General features: G+C 36.2%; 1 protein-coding gene across 1 annotated transcript in view; it reads right to left on the reverse strand.

Annotated features, from left to right (window-relative positions):
• Window positions 1–20135, reverse strand: part of DCDC1 (doublecortin domain containing 1) — a 287695-nt gene that overhangs the window by 154199 nt on the left and 113361 nt on the right. Inside the window, exons 9-10 of the mRNA XM_084894634.1 lie at window positions 18473–18565; window positions 7259–7429 (exon numbers count right to left, since the gene is read on the reverse strand). Coding sequence (XP_084750760.1) covers window positions 7259–7429; window positions 18473–18565 — 264 coding nt within the window. The remainder of the gene's footprint in view (window positions 1–7258; window positions 7430–18472; window positions 18566–20135) is intronic.

A 20135-nucleotide genomic window follows, 5' to 3' on the forward strand; every position in this document is an offset into this window, starting at 1 on the left:
CTTTAATATTTAGATAAGGTGATAATAACAAAACAAATATTAAAATTATAGGGTTCAGACAGTGAAAATTTAATAATGAATTAGTATATTTATAATACATAAAGAAAAAGTGTTTTCATGACCAACAGAGATGCCTTTGAATATTATCTAACAGGGAAGGAGTCAGTATCCATATTATGTCTCAGGAAATAAAAATGCATTTAAGTGAAAACAAATTATATAATTGTTAAATTTCATCAATCTAAAAGATACCTGGATAGGAAATCAAATAACATTTTTTAAAGTCCAGAAAAGGTATACTTAAGAAAATAATTTATTTTAAGAGACATTTTGAATTTCCTCTAAGTTGTGGCAGAGTCTACCATTTAGATGTATAATGGGTGACTGTCCATGGGGTAGGATTTTGGGGGTGAGCCAGAAGACTGACCCCACATACCTCTCCTACCAACTTACCAATACTTGAAATTACAGTTAGAGATTCACTGCTCTATCATAATTGAAACCCCACAGAGCAAATGATATTCAGCTTTATTGGTTATTGATCCTTGGAGGCTGTGATGGTCAATCTTGGCTCTCTGGATGCCCTCAGAGGGCCTGCAGTAGGCAGGGCTGGTGGGTAGGGAGTGACAGCGGGGGTGTCAGTCCCAAGCAGGTGATCAAACCTGATGAGTGAGTCTGTGGGGGCAGCCACCTTCCTGTCTTCAAATAGGGTAGATCCTACTTTCATAGTAGATTCCAAGAAAAAACTTGATCCAAGAAAAAAATTTTTAATGTCTTAACTTGAAAGAAAGTGTGGCATGCTTATTTCCTAAGAGAAAGTGTGTGTGTGTGTGTGTGTGTGTGTGTGTGTGTGTGTGTGTGTTTTGAGGGGAGGGGTGGCATGGAAGTGAGAACCTGGGATAGCTGAGAACCTGGATTGGGGATTGGAGGCTGAGAATGGAAAGGCCTGTGAGATGGTCCCTCAATGGCTTCAGTTCCCCTGGGACTGGGCCTGTCTTCCTTTCCTTTAAGCATGTAAAATCATAGTCATTGTTTTGTTATAATTTTTTTAAAGTGCTTCTCCCTTATCCCATTTTCTGTGTCTACTAACAGTAAAAAATTCAAAGCAAGGTGAATGGTTCTGCAAAAATATTTTTTTGTATCTAATTATAATTCTCACTAAATTCAATATATGAAAATGTTCAAAATTATCTAGAAGATGGTGGCAAAGTAAAGGTTCTAGTATGTCATGTCCTAAGCTAAATAATTTCAATATTTCAAGGAAAAAATAGAACAAGTAACTCATTTTGTTTAAATTAATTTAATGCCTAAAATTATATTTAATTGAAATTAAAATGCCAGCTATATTTGTCCTATGTGTAGCTGAATATAATATGATGTATTATACCAGAACATGGTAAATGAAAATCTTTGAAAGTGCCTGGACTTAGTATATATATTTTTTTTCATAAGAAGGGCTTTTTTTTATGAGAAAAATATACTCATATCTCCCAAATTATATTTTACTAGAGGAAATGAACATTATAGAATTACATGTGAACCAAATTATCAGACTTCCCCAAATTCTCAGCCTCAGAGGTCATATACTCATCTTTAAATAGCGTATATGTTTTTAATGCTATTCAGTTTTTTGTTAAAATATAACAAATATACTTGTAAACATGCTTTTATACATTTCCCCTAATATAAATGAGTACTCTGGGTAACCAAAACCTACACAAAAACTTACTGTTGATGGCAATATTTTTTCTTTAAGAAATATTCAATTTTTTATCATAAAAATATCAAAACTGTAGTTAGAATCTTAAGTAGGAATAAATGCATCACTTCGTTTACACTGACTAGAAAATCTGCATTCATTTCTACGTTCAGATGGTCTGATGCTAATATTCATGGTGAGCGGGGCTAACACAGACGTCAGTGGGTAATCCCAGGGACATGAGCATATGCAGGAATCCCAGCAACTTGAGCATTTCCCACATTCTGTGAAAAAAGCTAATTGAGAGGTAAAAACAAATTACCTGCTATGGAGAAGGACAATCTCCCCGAGAGAGTGCGTGCCTGCAGCAGCAAGGTTCAGTGGTTGCGTTTAGTCTGGGTAACTGCTGGGACAGTAATCCAGCTCTGGCCCGTGGACCTTCCCTACTGACTGCCCACCTGGCAATTCTCTGGGCACCTCTAGACTGTCAGGACTGCCGGGGGAAGCCTGCTTCGTTACAATCATCTTGTGTGCAAGAGCTGATGCCCCTAACCAATTGCTCTTCCCTGATTTTGATACACATGCAGTTTTTCCCTGATTGTATCTTCCTGCACACGGAGCTTTACACCTGGCTGCTGATGCCTGTCAGGAAATAGGCTGAGTGAATACACTGGCATTTCCACTCAGTCCCCTCCTCCAGAGTTGGCAGTGTGGGAGGAAAAAAAGGAAGGCAGGATGGAAGCAAACTCTGGAAAGAAAAGTAGCTGAGAGGTTTCAGTGCTAACTGCTAACAGCTATCCCATGAGGTGTTCGAAGGCATTTCAAGTTTCTTTGCCTTTAAAATGAACAATCCAACATTTACCCCCTATGGTAAAAATCTACATATGAAAATCAGTTCCTTCACATTTTGCCAAACATTTAATATGTTCTTGAAGTCACAACAACATCCCAATTTTTCTACGCTAGCCACATTCCTTTGAAAATGAATGTAAAGTTGACATTTTACAACTTATACTTAGAACGTACTTTAAATTTATTTTCCTACTGTCTACTCAAATAATGTAGGTGAAATAACAGTTCAGTGGTTATAAATACATATATGGAAGAAGTAGTTAAATGGAAAGACAAAGATCAAGGAATGTACAATGGAAATATGGACATAATAATTATGTAGAACCGTAACAAGGACACACACAAAAGAAATCTTGCCACAATTTTATGGATAGCTGACTGCAGTTATATCCTTCTATGCACTTAACTGTTTCATGGAATAAATTAAATATTTTAATAACCTTGCTAGTAATACATATGGTTAGAGAAGTGTAAATTTTAAAAATGACCACAAAATAGATTGCAAATTGCAAAGAGTTCCACAGAGCTCCTGTCATTGGTAGAGCCAATTCAAGTGTCCAAAGCAGAGGAAAGACCAGGAGAATAGTATGAAAAAAAAATTAGCATTTTTTTCCTGTCATCAAATTACCCCATTTTCTAAATATAGATGTGCCTGCAAAAGGAAAATGACAAAATTGTATAAAAAGCTAAGAAGACCTACACATTAGTTTTATTGTCTTCATAAGGTATTAGATTGTTCAAATTCTATGAAAAATTCATGGGCTTGGACCAACAAGATGTTCATTCCAGCCTTCTCTGCACCTTCCCACAGTACTTAACACAATACTTTGTTACAATATGTATTTGGTAATGTCTGGATTTACTAGACTATTGACTTAAATTCTTTTTTTTTTTCCTGTCATTTGACGAATAAAAATGGTTAGACACATACTTCCCAGAGGGTGAACTACATGATAGACAACAACATTCTATACAAATAAATCTGTGAATTACCCTTTTAAACACACACACACACACACACACACACACACACACACACACACACAGTTAATGTCTTTAAGCTAAAAGAGAAGAGTATAAAACTAGAAAGGTTAATAAAACCTCAGAATCACAGTCCTCTGAATCTTGTTTTTACGCAGGTCACTAAATGCCACTATATTTCTCCTGTTCATAGTCAGAGGGAACTGTGTGAAGTTAGCAAAGATTGAGCTTTGGGACCCTTACTTGCTGCAGCTCCTCGTTGTGCCAGGAGTTGCTGAGAGCTAGAGAATATCATAGATGGGGAAAGGAATCCAGAGAGCAATTAGGTAGTATTTCTGGTAAGTTTCCTTGAAAAGATCTTGGAAGACAAGATCCAAATCTCCAAGCCTTCATCAGTTTGCTTTATTAATTCATTTTATTGCTTTAAATAAATAACCACTTTGAGGCCTTATTTCAAAGAGACTCTTCTCCCCAAAAATTTTATAAGCCCTAGGCCCCACAGAAGCTGGATCTGTCTCTGTTGGCAGCAACTAGAAGACAACCCACAGAGCATCATTGACCAATTGTGTGTGAAAAGCACTAATTCCAGTTGAAAGGATGTCCCTGGATCCATCTTCCACTCATTCCCCTGTGCGTTCTCCCTCCTACTCACACATCCCACACGCTTGCTCATCAGTTCTGTGTCAGATCACCCATCTTCCTCCCAGTTTTTCCACCCACCATCCCCTACAGATTTGCTAATACCCTTTCCTATCAATCCTCTCTCCCAGGGAAATGCTAACATTTCTGACAGCATCTCCATGGGGATGAAGAGGAGGAGGAGTTGCAGGGAAAGAACAGGTCTGGGAAGGCAGAAGTCACTGAGCCATGGCTACAGCAGATGTTCTCGGAGTGGCTAGGAGTGGTGGCAGTGACAGGGAATATGAGGTAAGAGAAGGTTTGGAATAGTTAAGAGTTGTTACCTGAATGGCTTCATAAAGTATAGTGTGCACTGAGTGTGACCACCTTTTTAAAGGTAAAAATATTTTTTTAAAAACCTCATCAACCTTAAAGGTGCTGTGATCCAAGAGAATGTACCAGAAAACAAAAAACAACAATAAAAACTGCACACTGTGGTTATGATTACACAAGATATGTGAGTGAATATGGAAATGATGTGCAAGGGTGAGAATAGTCATATAACAATTAATGTGATTATGGGTAATATAACTTTTTCCTAAAATTCTCTAACATTGTCATGCTGTGTTTTCCCTTTTTCTCCCTTCTCTCCTTCCCTCCTTCCCTCCTTCCTTCCCTCCTTCCTTCCCTTCTTCCTTCCTTCCTTCCTTCCTTCCTTCCTTCCTTCCTTCCTTCCTTCCTTCCTTCCTTCCTTCCTTCCCTCCTTTCTTTCTTTCTCTCTCCCTTTCTTTCCTTCTTTCTTTCTTTCTTTCTTTCTTTCTTTCTTTTTCTTTCTTTCTTTCTTTCTTTCTTTCTTTCTTTCTTTCTTTCTTTCTTTCTTTCTTTCTTTCTTTCTTTCTTTCTTTTCTTTCTTTCTTCCTTCCTTCCTTCCTTCCTTCCTTCCTTCCTTCCTTCCTTCCTTCCTTCCTTCTTTCTTTCTTTCTTTCTTTCTTTCTTTCTTTCACAATAAATTTTCCTACAGTGGTGATGGACATTCAAATTTAAGCTGTTCTGGGTCCTTTGTCTTATATGTCCACTTAAACTTGGTACTGTATTATGCCATGTTATTAAAAAAATGGAACTGAGGCAATATGGAACACAGAAAGAGTATGTCCTTTTAAGAGATGATCTTTTCGTATCAACACCTAAGTAAATTACATTTTTTAAATTATCAGTGAAATATATGGTGAGGATGAGGTCAGTGAAAAAGTGAAGGCAACCATATACAATATGAAAAAGCATCCCAGGAAATTTTGAATCACACCCAGCATCAGTCCCTAGTTGAGAATCACTGCTCTAGAAGATGATGATGGGTAAAATTGATTATTTTGGTTCTAGAAGCTGTGCATGGGCTTACACGGATATTCAATAGAATATTGAATACTATGCAGAGGTAAAAAATGTACTATGTATAGTATTCCATAGTATTTTTTACCTCTGTTGGAATGGTCACCTGTAACTGCCCTCTCCTGCTGGCCTGATTACCCACAACTTTCCTCTCTTGTAGGCCTGGTCCCTCCCCATTGCCCTCCCCTGCTGATCATCTTGTGGCAGCCATCTTGTGTCCACATGGGCAGCCATCTTTGACCACGTGGGGACAGCCATCTTGTGTGTTGGAGTGATGGTCAATTTGCATATTACTCTTTTATTAGATAGGATAGAGGCCTGATGCATGGGTGGGGCTGGCTGGTTTGCCCTGATAGGTGTCCTGGATCAGGGCGGGGGTTCCCTTGGGGCATGGAGCGGTCTGGGAGAGGGACCTGTGGTGATTTGCAGACCAGCCATGTCCCCCTCCCCGCTGTGCCCCAAGTAGAGGCCCTGGTATCTGGGATTTATTTATCTTCTATAATTGAAACTTTGTAGCCTTGAGTGGAGGTCAGGGTCAGCCAGGGCTGGTGGGAAGCTTGGTTTCTTCCATCGCTGGGGGTAATCCAAGCCTCCTGCTCCCTCTAGCTCTGTTGCCACTGCCATTTGGTTGGGTTGATTTGCATACTCGCTCTGGGTGTAGCAGAGTGATGGTCAATTTGCATGTTTTTCTTTTATTAGTATAGATAGCCAAGATATGGTCACACTAGGTTTCCATTGAGAGGTGAATGCCATTAGAAGAAACAAGTTATAGAAAAAAGTATAATGTTATTTTCAGCATAAAACTAAATGTTAAGAAAGAAGAATTCTAGTGACAAAGGCTGATCAAAATGCAACTACCTTTAATATGATCACATTCAAATGTAAATATAATCAAAGGAAATGAGTTGGTGGAGATGTAGTAATGGTTCCTTACATAGAAATGGGTCACACATAGAATAATTCAAATTGAAATAATTATAGTCTCTTAAAATATGGGAAGTAAAATTATAAAATGATATTAATCTGACAGACTTACATGGATATTCTATTATGATAAAGGTACTTAAACTCCCTAAACTTTCAGTACCTAAACCACTTTAATCAGGTATGACTTGTTTTTCTCTTCTGAAGATGCAACATCATATAATAGTGTAGGACATTTTGTCATCTTGTTCTGACAAATAACCAATTCACCTTTTTGCCCAGCATATTCTAAAGTATTGATTTTACCAAGTGAACCCAGATATGTGTCACACTTATCCAATACAGAATCTTTTCCTTGGAAATGTAGTTTGAACATCAATCAGCCTCTTGGCCTTCCACCTCTAATTCCTATTACCACTGTCTGTCAATGATTAAAGCTTACCCATTTCTCCAAACAAGTTGTTTTTAAAAACTGAAATACATAGCGATTCCTGTGAAAAATTGGTTTCTTGGGAAAGTTTGCAAATGTTCACGATTAAATTTCTTCACTGAAATTACTTTCCTGGATTGAAAACTACTTGAAGTATTATAAATCCACCTTTCAAAGGCCTCCAGGTATTTTCTTTTAAAATACATTCCCTGAATGGTAATATTATCACTTGTAAGCCAAACCTCAGTTTGAGGAAAGACAACATAAAAAGAAATTCAAGCTGATCTGCATTGTTACATGGGCCTTCAAATGCAGCAGAATGTATTGTCTCTGGCTAAACTCAATGCAAGGCATAGAATGACACCCACCTTGAGCTGCAGGCCTCTTGGGATAAGAGTTTTTGCTGGAAGGCTTTTAATGTGTTGGTAGACATAAGAGGAGAATTGCTCCTGCTCAGCCTGTAATTGGGGGCCAAGTTTAGAGAGATGACCTCTGTTGCTTTTGATAGCTGTCTGCAATTCATCAATCAGCCTGCTCACCTGAAGGGGTTAAATTACAAGAGTTGTTAGCAAGAAGTAATTGTTGATGTCACACCTATTAGATTTTGACTACCTGGTTTGATAAGGGGAAAATTACTGGAATACAAGGATTTGAGTATAGATCTTTCTTCAAGTAAAAAGACTAGAAGAGGTATACATTCCTTCATCAACAAATTTTATTGATGGGAAAATTTATAACTTTTGCACTTCAATAATATGAAACAGATAGTCATTTACAATTGCTGAATGAAAAATATCTCTGATTATAAAAAGAACATATAGCTGAAAAGTTTGCCAAGGACTTTTAAACTACTTAACATCACAAAACCTCTTTAGACTTTAAATAACCTAATATATGTGGCAACAACATTTAAATTTATTACATGTAACTTCTTTTTTAGGATAATTTATTTTTAACATACATATATATATAAAATTTAAATTTTTAATATTAATTTCATTAACATTTGTTGGCCTTTTAAATGAATAAATATGCTATCTTCCTTCCAAATATCCAAAATATAATTTTCTAAATTTCTGAAATACAATTTTCCAAAATAAGCATACTTCAAAGGCAATGCTGTATTCTAGACAATATTTTGAATACATATCAATTCCTGAATAATGCATAGAACTTTTCCAGACACAGCAATAGATTAGCAACATGTACCCTTTATTTTAAAATTTCTAGATTTATAATCACAGTTGTTCCAGTCAAGCCTTATGAAGAAAATCAAGTGGTGGGCTGGATTTGGCCCCAGGACTGTAGTTTGCCAACCCTTCTTTTAAATACATATATTTTCTCTCCTTCATTTCCTTTCTTTTAAGTAATACACTAATTTAAACCATCATCTTATCACCATCCCTTGAGTTATCAAAATAACTACTAAGTAGTTTCCCTGTCCATGGTCTCTTTCTTTCTAATAATTCTTGCCATCTCAACTGGATTAATGTACCTCCAATAGCACATTAAACTTCCAGTTGCTCCTCCAAGTTCCTTGTGTTTGGTATTCAAGATTCAAGATCTTTTCTTACTTTCTGGAACAAATTTATTTGCTTTCCATAAAATACTGTTAGACCTTTAAGAAAATTGTAACATTTAAAATATGGAAATGATCCCATATTAGTCAATGTTTTCAGCCTAATCTTCACTATTCTACCTTCTAGCAGTGTTATCATTAAAAATGATGGGTAATAGTCTGGCTGGAATAACTCAGCATTTGAGCATCAACTTATGAACCAGGAAGTTACGTTCAATTCCCGGTTAGGGCACATGCCAGAGTTACAGGCTCAATCCCCAGTGTGGGGCATAGAGGAGTAAGACAATCAATGATTCTCTCTCATCATTGAGGTTTATATCTCTCTTGCCCTCTTCCTTCATTTCTGAAATCAATAAAAATATTTTTTTAAATTGTGGGTAATAGCATTTCTCATTCCCAAACTAAAGACCAATACAGGCCAGCTTACTTGCTTGTACAGCTTTCTGACAAAATTAAAATCCAAGAATCAAAGGCCTTAAATAGCAAGATTCCATTTCTGGAAAGCACTAATCCTCTCTGAGCTTATTTCTAGGGTCTTATGGTTCAGGAAGATATAATTTTATGTAATCTTTAAAGTACACTAAGTATGCAATGTATTTTGTTAGTCAGTAATACTGCTCTCTTTAATTTTATACAGTACATCTTGTGTTATAGAAAGCCAGAGAGAGAGAGAGAGAGAGAGAGAGAGAGAGAGAGAGAGAGAGAGAGAGGGAGGGAGGGAGGAAAAAAAGAAAAGAAAGAAGTTTTTGGCTTTGGTTTGAGAGCATTTTTATACATGACTGATTTTACTGTCACAATTCATAGCCTTTCACTGATAGGGGATTTCATGTGACATCAGAAATCAACCAACCATACAACTGATGATGTCATTTGCAGTCTAAACTAAATGACTGTCATTGGTTAAAGTCTTAAAAGTTTCATTTACTATGAATTCTTCACTACTCCAAAAAGTCTAAATTTTGCTATTTCATTGGCATAATGATTATTTGTTAATGTATGTCAAATTTCACTTCACCAGTTATCACCTTTTTTAAACAAATGACTAAAAATCATCAAGTTAAATGTCTTAGAAAAATAATATATTTATTAAACATATTAGAAAATATAATACATGAAAAATTCCTGAAAATATAGGAAGAATATCACCAAAAATGTGTTGATAAAAATTCTATCCAATTTTATTAAAACTTTGTAACTTTACATATTCATAAGGTCTTTTAGCCTCAAAGTGTGATATTTTGTTCTCAATTATTGTGATAACTTGTTCCCTTTAAAAATGACCCTAAAGATGAACTAATTCATAAACCAAAATAGAGTAGGTACTACAATACTTCTGAATTACTTTACATAATATAATTTTTTTTTTCAAATCGCAGATGTTACTAAAAGGGGGAAAATGTTCTTTAAAATTCTTCATCATGATCTTTTTTTCCTGCAAATCCCCTTTTCCCCCCTCTCTATAAAGGCAATGTGAATAGGAGTAAAAGAAGACAAAACTTGACCTTTTGTGATCCCAGCATTAATGGGTCTGTTCATAATTCAACCTATGTGTGTGTGGGAGCATCCATGTGGAAACATAGAGGCCCAAGAGACATAAAGCCTTTCCCTTTAAACATTATCTGACCCTATCAGTCCTATTCACAGAAGAAGGCTTACGTATGCATATGCTGAAAAAATGCACCATCTCATTGTGCAGTGGAAAGCCTACACATTCTACTCCTCACTCTCCGTGGAAATTCTGCACGGAAGTGATACTTGTTCAGAATTTGAGAGAGTGACAAATGACCAGAAGATAATAAACAAACAAAAATTGAGTATTCTGAGGAGGAAACAAGCTACACTTCCGAAAGAATGCAAATGCACACCTGTCTGTAAACATAATGTAGGTTTTTGCATAAAACGTAGGACAGTTTGGTCATGTTTTCTAATACATTCATGCAACTCTTGAATTCAATTATAATTCTCAAGATGATTTAGAATCATTATACAATATTTTGTTTGTAATCATTCTAAAATGCATACATATTGAAGTTGTACATTCTGAGCCATACATTCCGAATACTGTACTTCGGCTACAATGAATAACTCCTGGAGAAGTTCCTGGATTTTATATTGATGAGATCAAAGTTCAGCTGCCTGCCTGAATTATCTGTGGCCTTGAGTCCATCTATGCTAGTATGGAGGACACTAGAGCACTTTGCACTGAACTGTCACTTGAAGTCAGTACTAGGGCAGCAGGCTCTATGTTAGGAATGTCATCGTGGGATGTAACATACAGCCAGGATGGGCTCAAAGCCAGGTGAGCACTTAAAGTGAAGACCAAGAAACTTCCTACTAGTAATTCACAACATAATTAAGAAGAACCAGAAAGGGGCATGGAGATGAAAATTAGTATTTTATTTTATTATTACTTTTTTTAAGATTACATTTTTCAATTTACTATATTTTTTATTAAATTATTATTTTTGTACATATACCCTTGCCCCCGCCCCTGCCTTCCATACATACCCTCCCTCCCCAGAGTTTTGTGTCCATTGGTTGTACTTATATGCATGTATACAAGTCCTTCAGTTGATCTCCTATCTCCCCCAGATCTCCCCAACCTCCCCGTTGTAATTGACAGTCTGCTTGTTGCTTTACTGTCTCTATAACTATCTTTTGGTTCTTCAGTTTATAATGTTCTTTATCATCCATAAATAAGTGAGGTCATATGGTGTCTCTCTTTCATTGACTGGCTTGTTTCACTCAGCATGATGTTCTCCAGTTCCATCCAGGTTGCTGCAAACGATGAGAATTTTTTTCTTTTTTATGGCAGCATAATATTCCATTGTGTAAATGTACCATAGTTTTTGGATCCAATCATCTGCTGATGGGCACCTAGGCTGTTTCCAAATCCTAGCTATTGTAAATTGTGCTGCTATGAACATAGGGGTGCATGTATCCTTTCTGATTGATGTTTCTAGCTTCTTGGGATATATTACTAGGAGTGGGATTACTGGGTCAAATGGGAGTTCCATTTCCAGTTTTTTGAGGAAGCTCCATACTGTTCTCCACAGTGGTTGCACCAGTCTACGTTCCCACCAGCAGTGCATGAGGGTTCCTTTTTCTCCGCAACCTCGCCAACACTTTGGCAATGTAGCAGGATACAAAATTAATGCCAAGAAATCTATGGCATTTCTATACACCAATAGTGAACTTGTACAATAGAAACAGAGACTAAAAAGGCAATCCCATTTACCATCGCACCAAAAAAATTAAGATACCTTGGAATAAACTTAACTAAGGAGGCAAAAGACCTATACATGGAAAACTACACAACACTGAAAAAAGAGATAGAGGAAGATGTAAACAGATGGAAGAACATACCATGTTCATGGATTGGTAGAATCAACATCATCAAAATGTCCATACTTCCCAAAGCAATCTATAGGTTCAATGCACTCCCAATTAAAATACCAATGGCATATTTCACTGACCTAGAAAAAACTCTTCAAAAGTTCATTTGGAACAACAAAAGACCCCAAATTGCTACAGCAATCCTGAGAAAGAAGAGTAAAGTAGGAGGGATCTCAATACCAGATTTCAAGCTGTATTACAAAGCCACTCTTCTCAAAACAGCCTGGTACTGGCACAAGAACAGACATATAGATCAATGGAATAGAATTGAGAACCCAGCTATCAACCCAAATCACTATGCTCAGTTAATATTTGACAAAGGAGGCACGAACATACAATGGAGTCAAGACAGTCTCTTCAATAAATGGTGTTGGGAAAATTGGACAGATACACATGCAAAAGAATGAAACTGGATCACCAACTTACACCATACACAAAAATAAATTCAAAATGGTTACAGGACTTAAACATAAGACGGGAAACCATAAAAATACTAGAGGCATCCACAGGCAGCAAAATCTCAGACATACGCCAAAAGAACTTCTTCACTGATACTTCCCTGAAGGCAATGGAAGCTAAAGAGAAAATAAACAAATGGGACTACATCAAAATAAAAGGCTTTTTTACAGCAAAGTAAACCATCAACAAAACAACAAGAAAGCCCTCTGTATGGGAGAACATATTTGCAAATGTTATCACTGATAAAGGTTTAATCTCCAATGTCTACAGACAGCTTATACAACTTAATAAAAGGAAGATAAATGACCCAATTAAAAAATGGGCAATGGACCTAAATAGAATCTTCTCAAAAGAAGACAGAAGGAAGGCCAAGAGGCACATGAAAACATGCTCAAAGTCACTAATTATCCGAGAAATGCAAATCAAAACAACAATGCGGTACCATCCATATCTGTCAGAATGGCCAACATCAACAAATCAACAAATGAAAATTAGTATTTTAAACTTTCTGAAATATCTTTTTTTGTTTCAGGCCCAAGAGTACAATGTTTTCCAGATTAACAAAAGGAAGATAAAAAAAAAAAAAGGCAATGGACCTAAATAGATACTTTTCGAAAGAATACAGAAGGAAGGCAAAGAAACATGTGAAAACATGCTCAAAGTCACTAATCATCCAAGAGATACAAATCAAAACAACAATGAGGTACCATCTTATACCTATCAGAATAGTTATCATCAACAAATCAACAAATCACAAGTGCTGGCAAAGAGGCAGAGAGAAAGGAACCCTCATGCACTACTGGTGGGAATACAGCCACTGTGAAGAACAGTATGGAGTTTCCTCAAAAAACTAAAAATTGGAATTCCTATTTGACCCAGTGATTCCACTCCTAGGAATATATTCTAAGAAACTAGAAACACCAATTAGAAAGGACATATGCACCCCTATGTTCATAGCAGCACAATTCACCATAGCTATGATTTGGAAACAGCCTAAGTGCCCATCAGCAGATGAGTGGATTAAAAAATTGTGGTACACCTACACAATGGAATACTAACTGTGGTAAAAAGAAGGAGTTCTTCCCATTTGCAACAGCATGGATGGACCTGGAGAGCATTATGCTAGCCAGTCAGAGAAAGATAAATATCACATGATCTCACTCACTTATAGAATATAATGAACAACATAAACTGATGAACAAAAACAGATCCAGAGACAGAGAAACATTGATCAGACCATCACACCTTAGAGGGAAGATATGGGGGAGGGGGAGGAGGGTAAGGGGGAGAGATCAACCAAAGGACTTGAATGTGTGCATATAAGCCTAACCAATGGATACAGACAACGGGGGTGAGGGCATGGGGGGGGGGGGGGGGGGGAAGGGAGGATGGGGAGTAAAGGGGAATAAGGATACATGTAATACCTTAATAAATAAATTAATTTTAAAAAATGAATATAACCCAGACTTAAATGAATGAAGATGAGAAAATATGGGGACTTGTGAGCAAAATTCAGTATCTCTTGATGTGGAAGCTGCAGTGTAACTTCCAGGAAACCTGATGTGTGTACCACCTCTTGTTCCTACCACTTCAATTACTCTCAACTTTTTAATAGTTTCCTAGACTAATGCTAGGAAGTATATACATCTTATTTCTGACCATAGGTCCCTTATGGACTTTAGGCTGATTCAAGAATCTAACATCCTCATCTACACATGAGGAAAGAGGTGATTAAAAATATAAATATTTTAAATGTCTATATCACCTACTTGACTATGTTGATGGTAACAAGGATGGTGTCAACTATATCTTTTCAGGAAGCAATAAGAATGTGTTTTACTGCCAAGGGAGAAACTAAGATGGTGGCATAGGGAAGACACCTGAATGCAGCCTACCATAACAAATTTGAATTTAGAACTAGAAAACAGGGGAAACATCGCCCTGAAGTACCGGACGGATGGCTAAGAAAAGGCTCTACCATCTGGGAAGAAGAGAGAAGGCACGCTGAACCTCAGGAACTGTGAAGGTGCGGAGAACTGTGTGCGTGAAAAGGCGGCCTTTGCTGCTGGCTTGCTTGCGGACCGACCGCAGAGAGGGTGGGCTGAGCTTACTACTGGCTTACTCCCTGTGCACAGAGAGGGCAGACAGCTAATGCTCGGTGGTTAGCTTTCTTGTTCGGGAGGAAAACAGAACCACCCTATTGCTCTGATAGATGGCCCCAGACAGGGAGAGGCCAGACTGTCAGGCAGTGGGCAGAGATCTCTTGGAGGTGTGTGAAGCCAGTGGCCTTACTGCAGGACTCAGAAACCAGACCCTCGTAGGGAGAGGCTGAATAAAGCTTGTCTGCACCAGCAAGACTCTGCCCCATCCAAGCGGAGCACAGAAGCCCTTCCAGTGGCTAGCTTTTTCATTTGCCACAAATAGGACTCTACTAGGAAGGGACAGACAGGAATCCAAAGCTTGTTTGCGCCTATACCAAACAGGTGCGCTTGCCTGCAACCAATCCTGTGGGATTCACCAAAGCTTGGCTTTGCCACCCCGAGACTCTGCTCCATCCAAGTGGAATACAGAAACCCTCCTAGCTGAGACACTTCTGATCCTCATAGCAAATTGGCTTGAAGATCAACACTTCCCAGGATACCAACATCAAGCAAGGCTTAACAACAAGACTGCACACAGCCCACAAAGGGCTACACCAAGACTGTCCACCTCAAGTAACTGGGAGGCTGACCCACTGAACCATATAGGACACCTTAGCACACAAAGCCATCCTACCAACTCAGGGAAGCTGTGAAAATGCCGAGACAAGGAAACAGATCACAAACAAAAGAAATGGAGGACAAGAAGCAACTGGACATAGAGTTCAAAACCACACTTATAAGGTTTTTCAAGAATTTCCTAGAAAAGGCTGATAAAATAAATGAGACCTATGAGGATATGAAAGGGGATCAACTAGAAATAAAAAATACATTGTCTGAAATAAAAAATATTATATAGAGTCCTAAAAACAGAATGGAAGATCGCAAGAATCAAGTCAAAGATTTGGATCACAAAGAGCCAGAGGACACTCCTGCACAGAAGCAAGAAGATAAGAGAATCCAGAAAGTTGAAGATAGTGTAAGAAACCTCTGGGACAATTTCAAATGAACCAACATCAGAATTATGGGTGTCCCAGAAGAAAAAGAGCAAGATACTGAAAGAATACTGGAAGAAATAGTGACAGAAAACTTCCCCCACCTGGGGAAAGAATTAGACTTACAAGTCCAGGAAGCGCACAGAACCCCAAACAAAAGGAATCCAAAGAGGATCACACCAAGACACATCATAATTAAAATTCCAAGAGCAAAAGACAAAGAATATTAAAAGCAGCAAGAGAAAAGCAGGTAGTTACCTATAAAGGAGCACCCATTTGATTGTCAGCTGATTTCTCAACAGAAACCATCAGGCCAGATGGGAATGGCAAGAAATATTCAAGGTGATGAATAGCAAGAACCTACAGCCAAAAATACTCTACCCAGCAAAGCTATCACTCAGAATCCAGGCCAGATAAAGAGCTTCACAAATAAAAAAAAGCTAAAGGAGTTCATCACCGCCAAACCAGAATTATATGAATTGCTGAAGGGTGTTCTTTAGGAAGAGGAAGAAGATATAGATAAAAATTATGATCAACAAATATGTAACTATCAACAAGTGAAAAAAGCCAAGGGAATTAAAAAAACCTGATGAACAATATTAACTAGTGAATATAATAGAATCAGAGGTATGGAAGGGGAGTGGACTGATGATTCTCGGGGAAAAGGGGCTGGGAGGGTGCAGGAAGAACCTGAACATAAACTATGTGCCTATGGATGAGGACAATGGGGGGTGGGGAAAGGACAGAGGGTGGGGTGGGAACCTGGTGGAGGGGAGCAATGGAGGGGGAAAAAATGAGGAACATTTGTAATAATATGAACAATAAAGATTTATTAAAAAAAAAAAAAAAAGAATGTGTTTTACTGACCTCTAACTATAGGAGCATAATTATCTAAGAGTCCCAACTACTGTGCTCTGAAATCCATCACCAAGCTGGTACCAATGACTGAGAAGACCAAGTCATAGGATTCCTCTTTAGATAATTTTGGCTTAAGGATACACCACCAGCTTTGCTGAACCTTCCTTAGACTGCACAACAGTTTAGGATGCTTCCATTCAGTCTTCCTTTCCTCTTTCTTTCCTGGTGCTCAAATATATCTCCCAGCATCACCCATAGCTCTCCCCATTTTCTCTCATAGGCAGTTCTTCTAATAAAATACATACAATTTATTCACACTTAGGTATTTACTTCTAGATAACCTGGAACAACACACTTTTAAACCAACAATAATAAATTACATGCAGCTTTCCAGTAGACCATTTTCTAAAAGCTTGATGTAGTTTAACATAAGTCATTACCTCAAAGTGGTCTGATGATGAATATATTATTATTACTCCCAGTTTTCATGTGGAAAAATTACATGAAATCAAACCAGATTTTAAGATAAAACTATAGGAAGCAGAATTCTAAGTCTCAGGTTTTAGGATGTTTAATTTAGGTTTTTAAAATGTTAAAAAAATAATTTTCATTTCCAGTTTGGCTAGCAAAGTAGCATTCAAAATTATATATTTAGTATAATGATCATTGAAGCTGTAATTTTGCATAAAATATCAAAGAGTAAACAATTATAATATTTAAAAGGCAGAAAATACTTTATTTTTTCATTTTTTATTTTATTTTATTTTTTTCTCTGCTAAATTATTTTTTTATTAAATTATTATCGGTGTACATATTTTTATTTTTTCATTTTCTAAATTTCCGATTTCTCTCTAATGATAATTTGTGTTATAGATATAATTATAATTACACTAGAGATATTTATTTTCATTTTCTAAAGTTTACCATACCAATATACATGATAGAGTCATTTTAAACTTACTTAAAAAATATAATAAATCTCTCCAACTGTAATAAAGAACATTTTTAAAATAAATAGAGGACAACATTTTAAAATTTATCATTAAAAACCTTCTCTTTTAACTTGTTAATATTAAGTGGAATGAGAACTATAACTTAAATCTATACAATTGTATTTGTTACATCTTTGAATTTTTCTTATGAGATATTTTCTACTGAGATTACCAATCCATGTTTGCAATATAGTCTTTAATACTAGACATATATAACTCCTAAATATTAATGTAGTTGCTAATGTAAGACGAATTCACTCAGGAAAATGCATTGTACCTTTTAATCTATTGTAAAATACATAGTTAACAAAAGAGATATAATCAAAATAAGAAAATACTAAAAAATTTAAACCTTGCCTAGATTTATTTGCTAAAATGTCAAGAGAGTTACATGAAAGTTTAATTTTTAAGTATTGACACTATCTTATTCTTTAAGTTGCTTATAGATTTTATTTACTGACAGTGGCACATGGAAATGGGCAAAACCATCATCTAGTTTCAGAAAGATTAAATGCTTTTGTATTTCAGAAAACTACATAAAGATCATTGTCCCCTTTTATCTAACATTAATTTTGTATTAAAATTTCATTTATGGACGATGATGCTGTCAGCTTCACAGCATGAGCTCTGGAGAGAAGAAGGTTTGCCTTAATGGTTCTTCCTTACAATATTGACAATAGAATCTTATAGTTAGCTCACTTAGACCTGACATTTGTAAACGACAGTTTTTCCTTGATAACAGAAAACATTGTTAGCGTTTCTCAAATTCATAATAATAATTCTACTCATAGAAAGTCAGAAAATACAAATAAGATTTAGTATTTATTTAAAGTCCAACAAAATTTTAATGGTTTTCCTGCTAGTGCATTTTATAATTTTCAGATTCTAGTCACATGTAATAACTTCCTAAATCGATATTTTTATGAGAAGCATTCAGAAATATTTTTCAGAAAATTACAATATAATTTAATCTTTCAAGTATATAATTATTTTTCAAGCTTCCTATATCAATAAAATGATTTTGATAAATTTTTCCATTATGTGGTTATCAGGCAACTATATATAGTTATTTGGTTCACCATCAGACCCAAGTAAAATTTGTCTTAATTCTAAAATTAGTGTTCATTGTGATGTTACAATATAGTTTAAAAAGCAAGTTCCTTACTTCTTCCTGTGCCTTATGGAGTTCTTTTGCTGTCATAGAAAGAATGATTTTTTCCGTAATTTTCTCTTTCTGCTCATCCACAGCCAGGTTCAACTAAAAAAAAAAAAATAGGCACCTATTTATACCTAATAGCAGCCTTTACTCAAACAATTAATTTAACACAATCATGAAAATTCCAAATACTTATGTGAAAATGAATTAATTCCATTGAAATAAATAAGTCTAAAGTTTATTTTTTATATTTAAAACATTTAATACTGAAATTTTCACTTCCACTTGTGTTGCTTTTAAATTTACTGAGATATAATTTGGATATGCAGATAGTTGACAATAGTTTAAAGACATTTTATCAAATGAGCATGGCAGCTTTTTAAAATGAGGCGGATATTTCCTCTTTTATTGCCAGTAGGGAAAAAAATTGGCTGCTGTTATGTCAGGATAAGAATTCAAGGACATAAACCAAAGGCAAATGTCAATTCAAACACTCTAGAATGGTGCAAAATGGTTTATAATATTTCACAACAAAGAATAATACATCTGAAATACCTGAACAGTTACCTTTGATCTGCTCTATTCACAAAGCCAGATAAAGGTCTTCTGCTACTGCCACTCTTATAAAAAGGTGAATGTAGTCCATTCTATATTTCTTTATAAATAGTCTCCATGTAAACAAAATACTGTTTTCAACAAAAGGAAAACACTAAACTCACTCAATAATATTCACTCAACAAATTGACATTAATAGAAAAAAAAGAAAATAGCCTGATACTGAATCCTCTGAATTGGAATCTTGAACAGTTAGCTCTTAAACAATGGACTTTCCATGCTGTCTCTTTTTATTGAGGATTAAAAATGAATAATGACCATGTTTTTTGCTTTGTTTTGTATGTTTTAAAGAGGTCTCAATTGTATGCCTGGCCAATTATGCTTGAGTTCACATAAATCTTTAATCAATACCTTGCCTGAAGACCCACTCTTATACTTGGAATAAAATGGAGGCGGGGCCAATGATATAGGCTCTTCAATCTAACTATGCATATATTCTATATGAATAATATCACGCCTGTGAACTCTTTAATATATATATATTGCAGAAAGGAAGAGAGAGGGAGAGAGATAAAAACATCAATGATGAGAGAGAATCATTGATCGGCTGCCTCCTGCATGGTCCACACTTGGGATTGAACCCACAACCCAGGCTGGGAATCAAACCATGACCTCCTGGTTCATAGGTCAACCACTGAGCCACATGGCTGGATGTACCTATGAACTCTTCATCTACTGATTGTGATACAGCTCAGTATATCAGAGATTTGTTTTGGTGGAGAGGCAAGATCCAGGAATCTTTCGTCTGATGACCAGCCTAGATAAGTAGTTGACAAATATTTTTGTGAAGGGCCAGATAGTAAATATTTTAGGCTTGGGAGTGGATATACAGTCTGTTGCAATTATTCAACTAAGACCTGATATCATGAAATAGACAATATATAAATGAATGAGTGTAGCTATGCCTCAATAAAACAAAAAATAGGTGGCAGGCAGGCTGATCTCTCTCCTAGATTGAGAATTTACCAGAAACAAGTTTTTAAAAAATCATGCAATGAACATGATGACTATAGTTAACAATGCTATATGGTATTTTTAAAAGTTTCAAGAGATCCTA

This window comes from Pipistrellus hanaki (genome assembly GCF_964339955.1).
Source record: "Pipistrellus hanaki genome assembly, chromosome: 9".
Classification (NCBI taxonomy): Eukaryota; Metazoa; Chordata; class Mammalia; order Chiroptera; family Vespertilionidae; genus Pipistrellus; species Pipistrellus hanaki.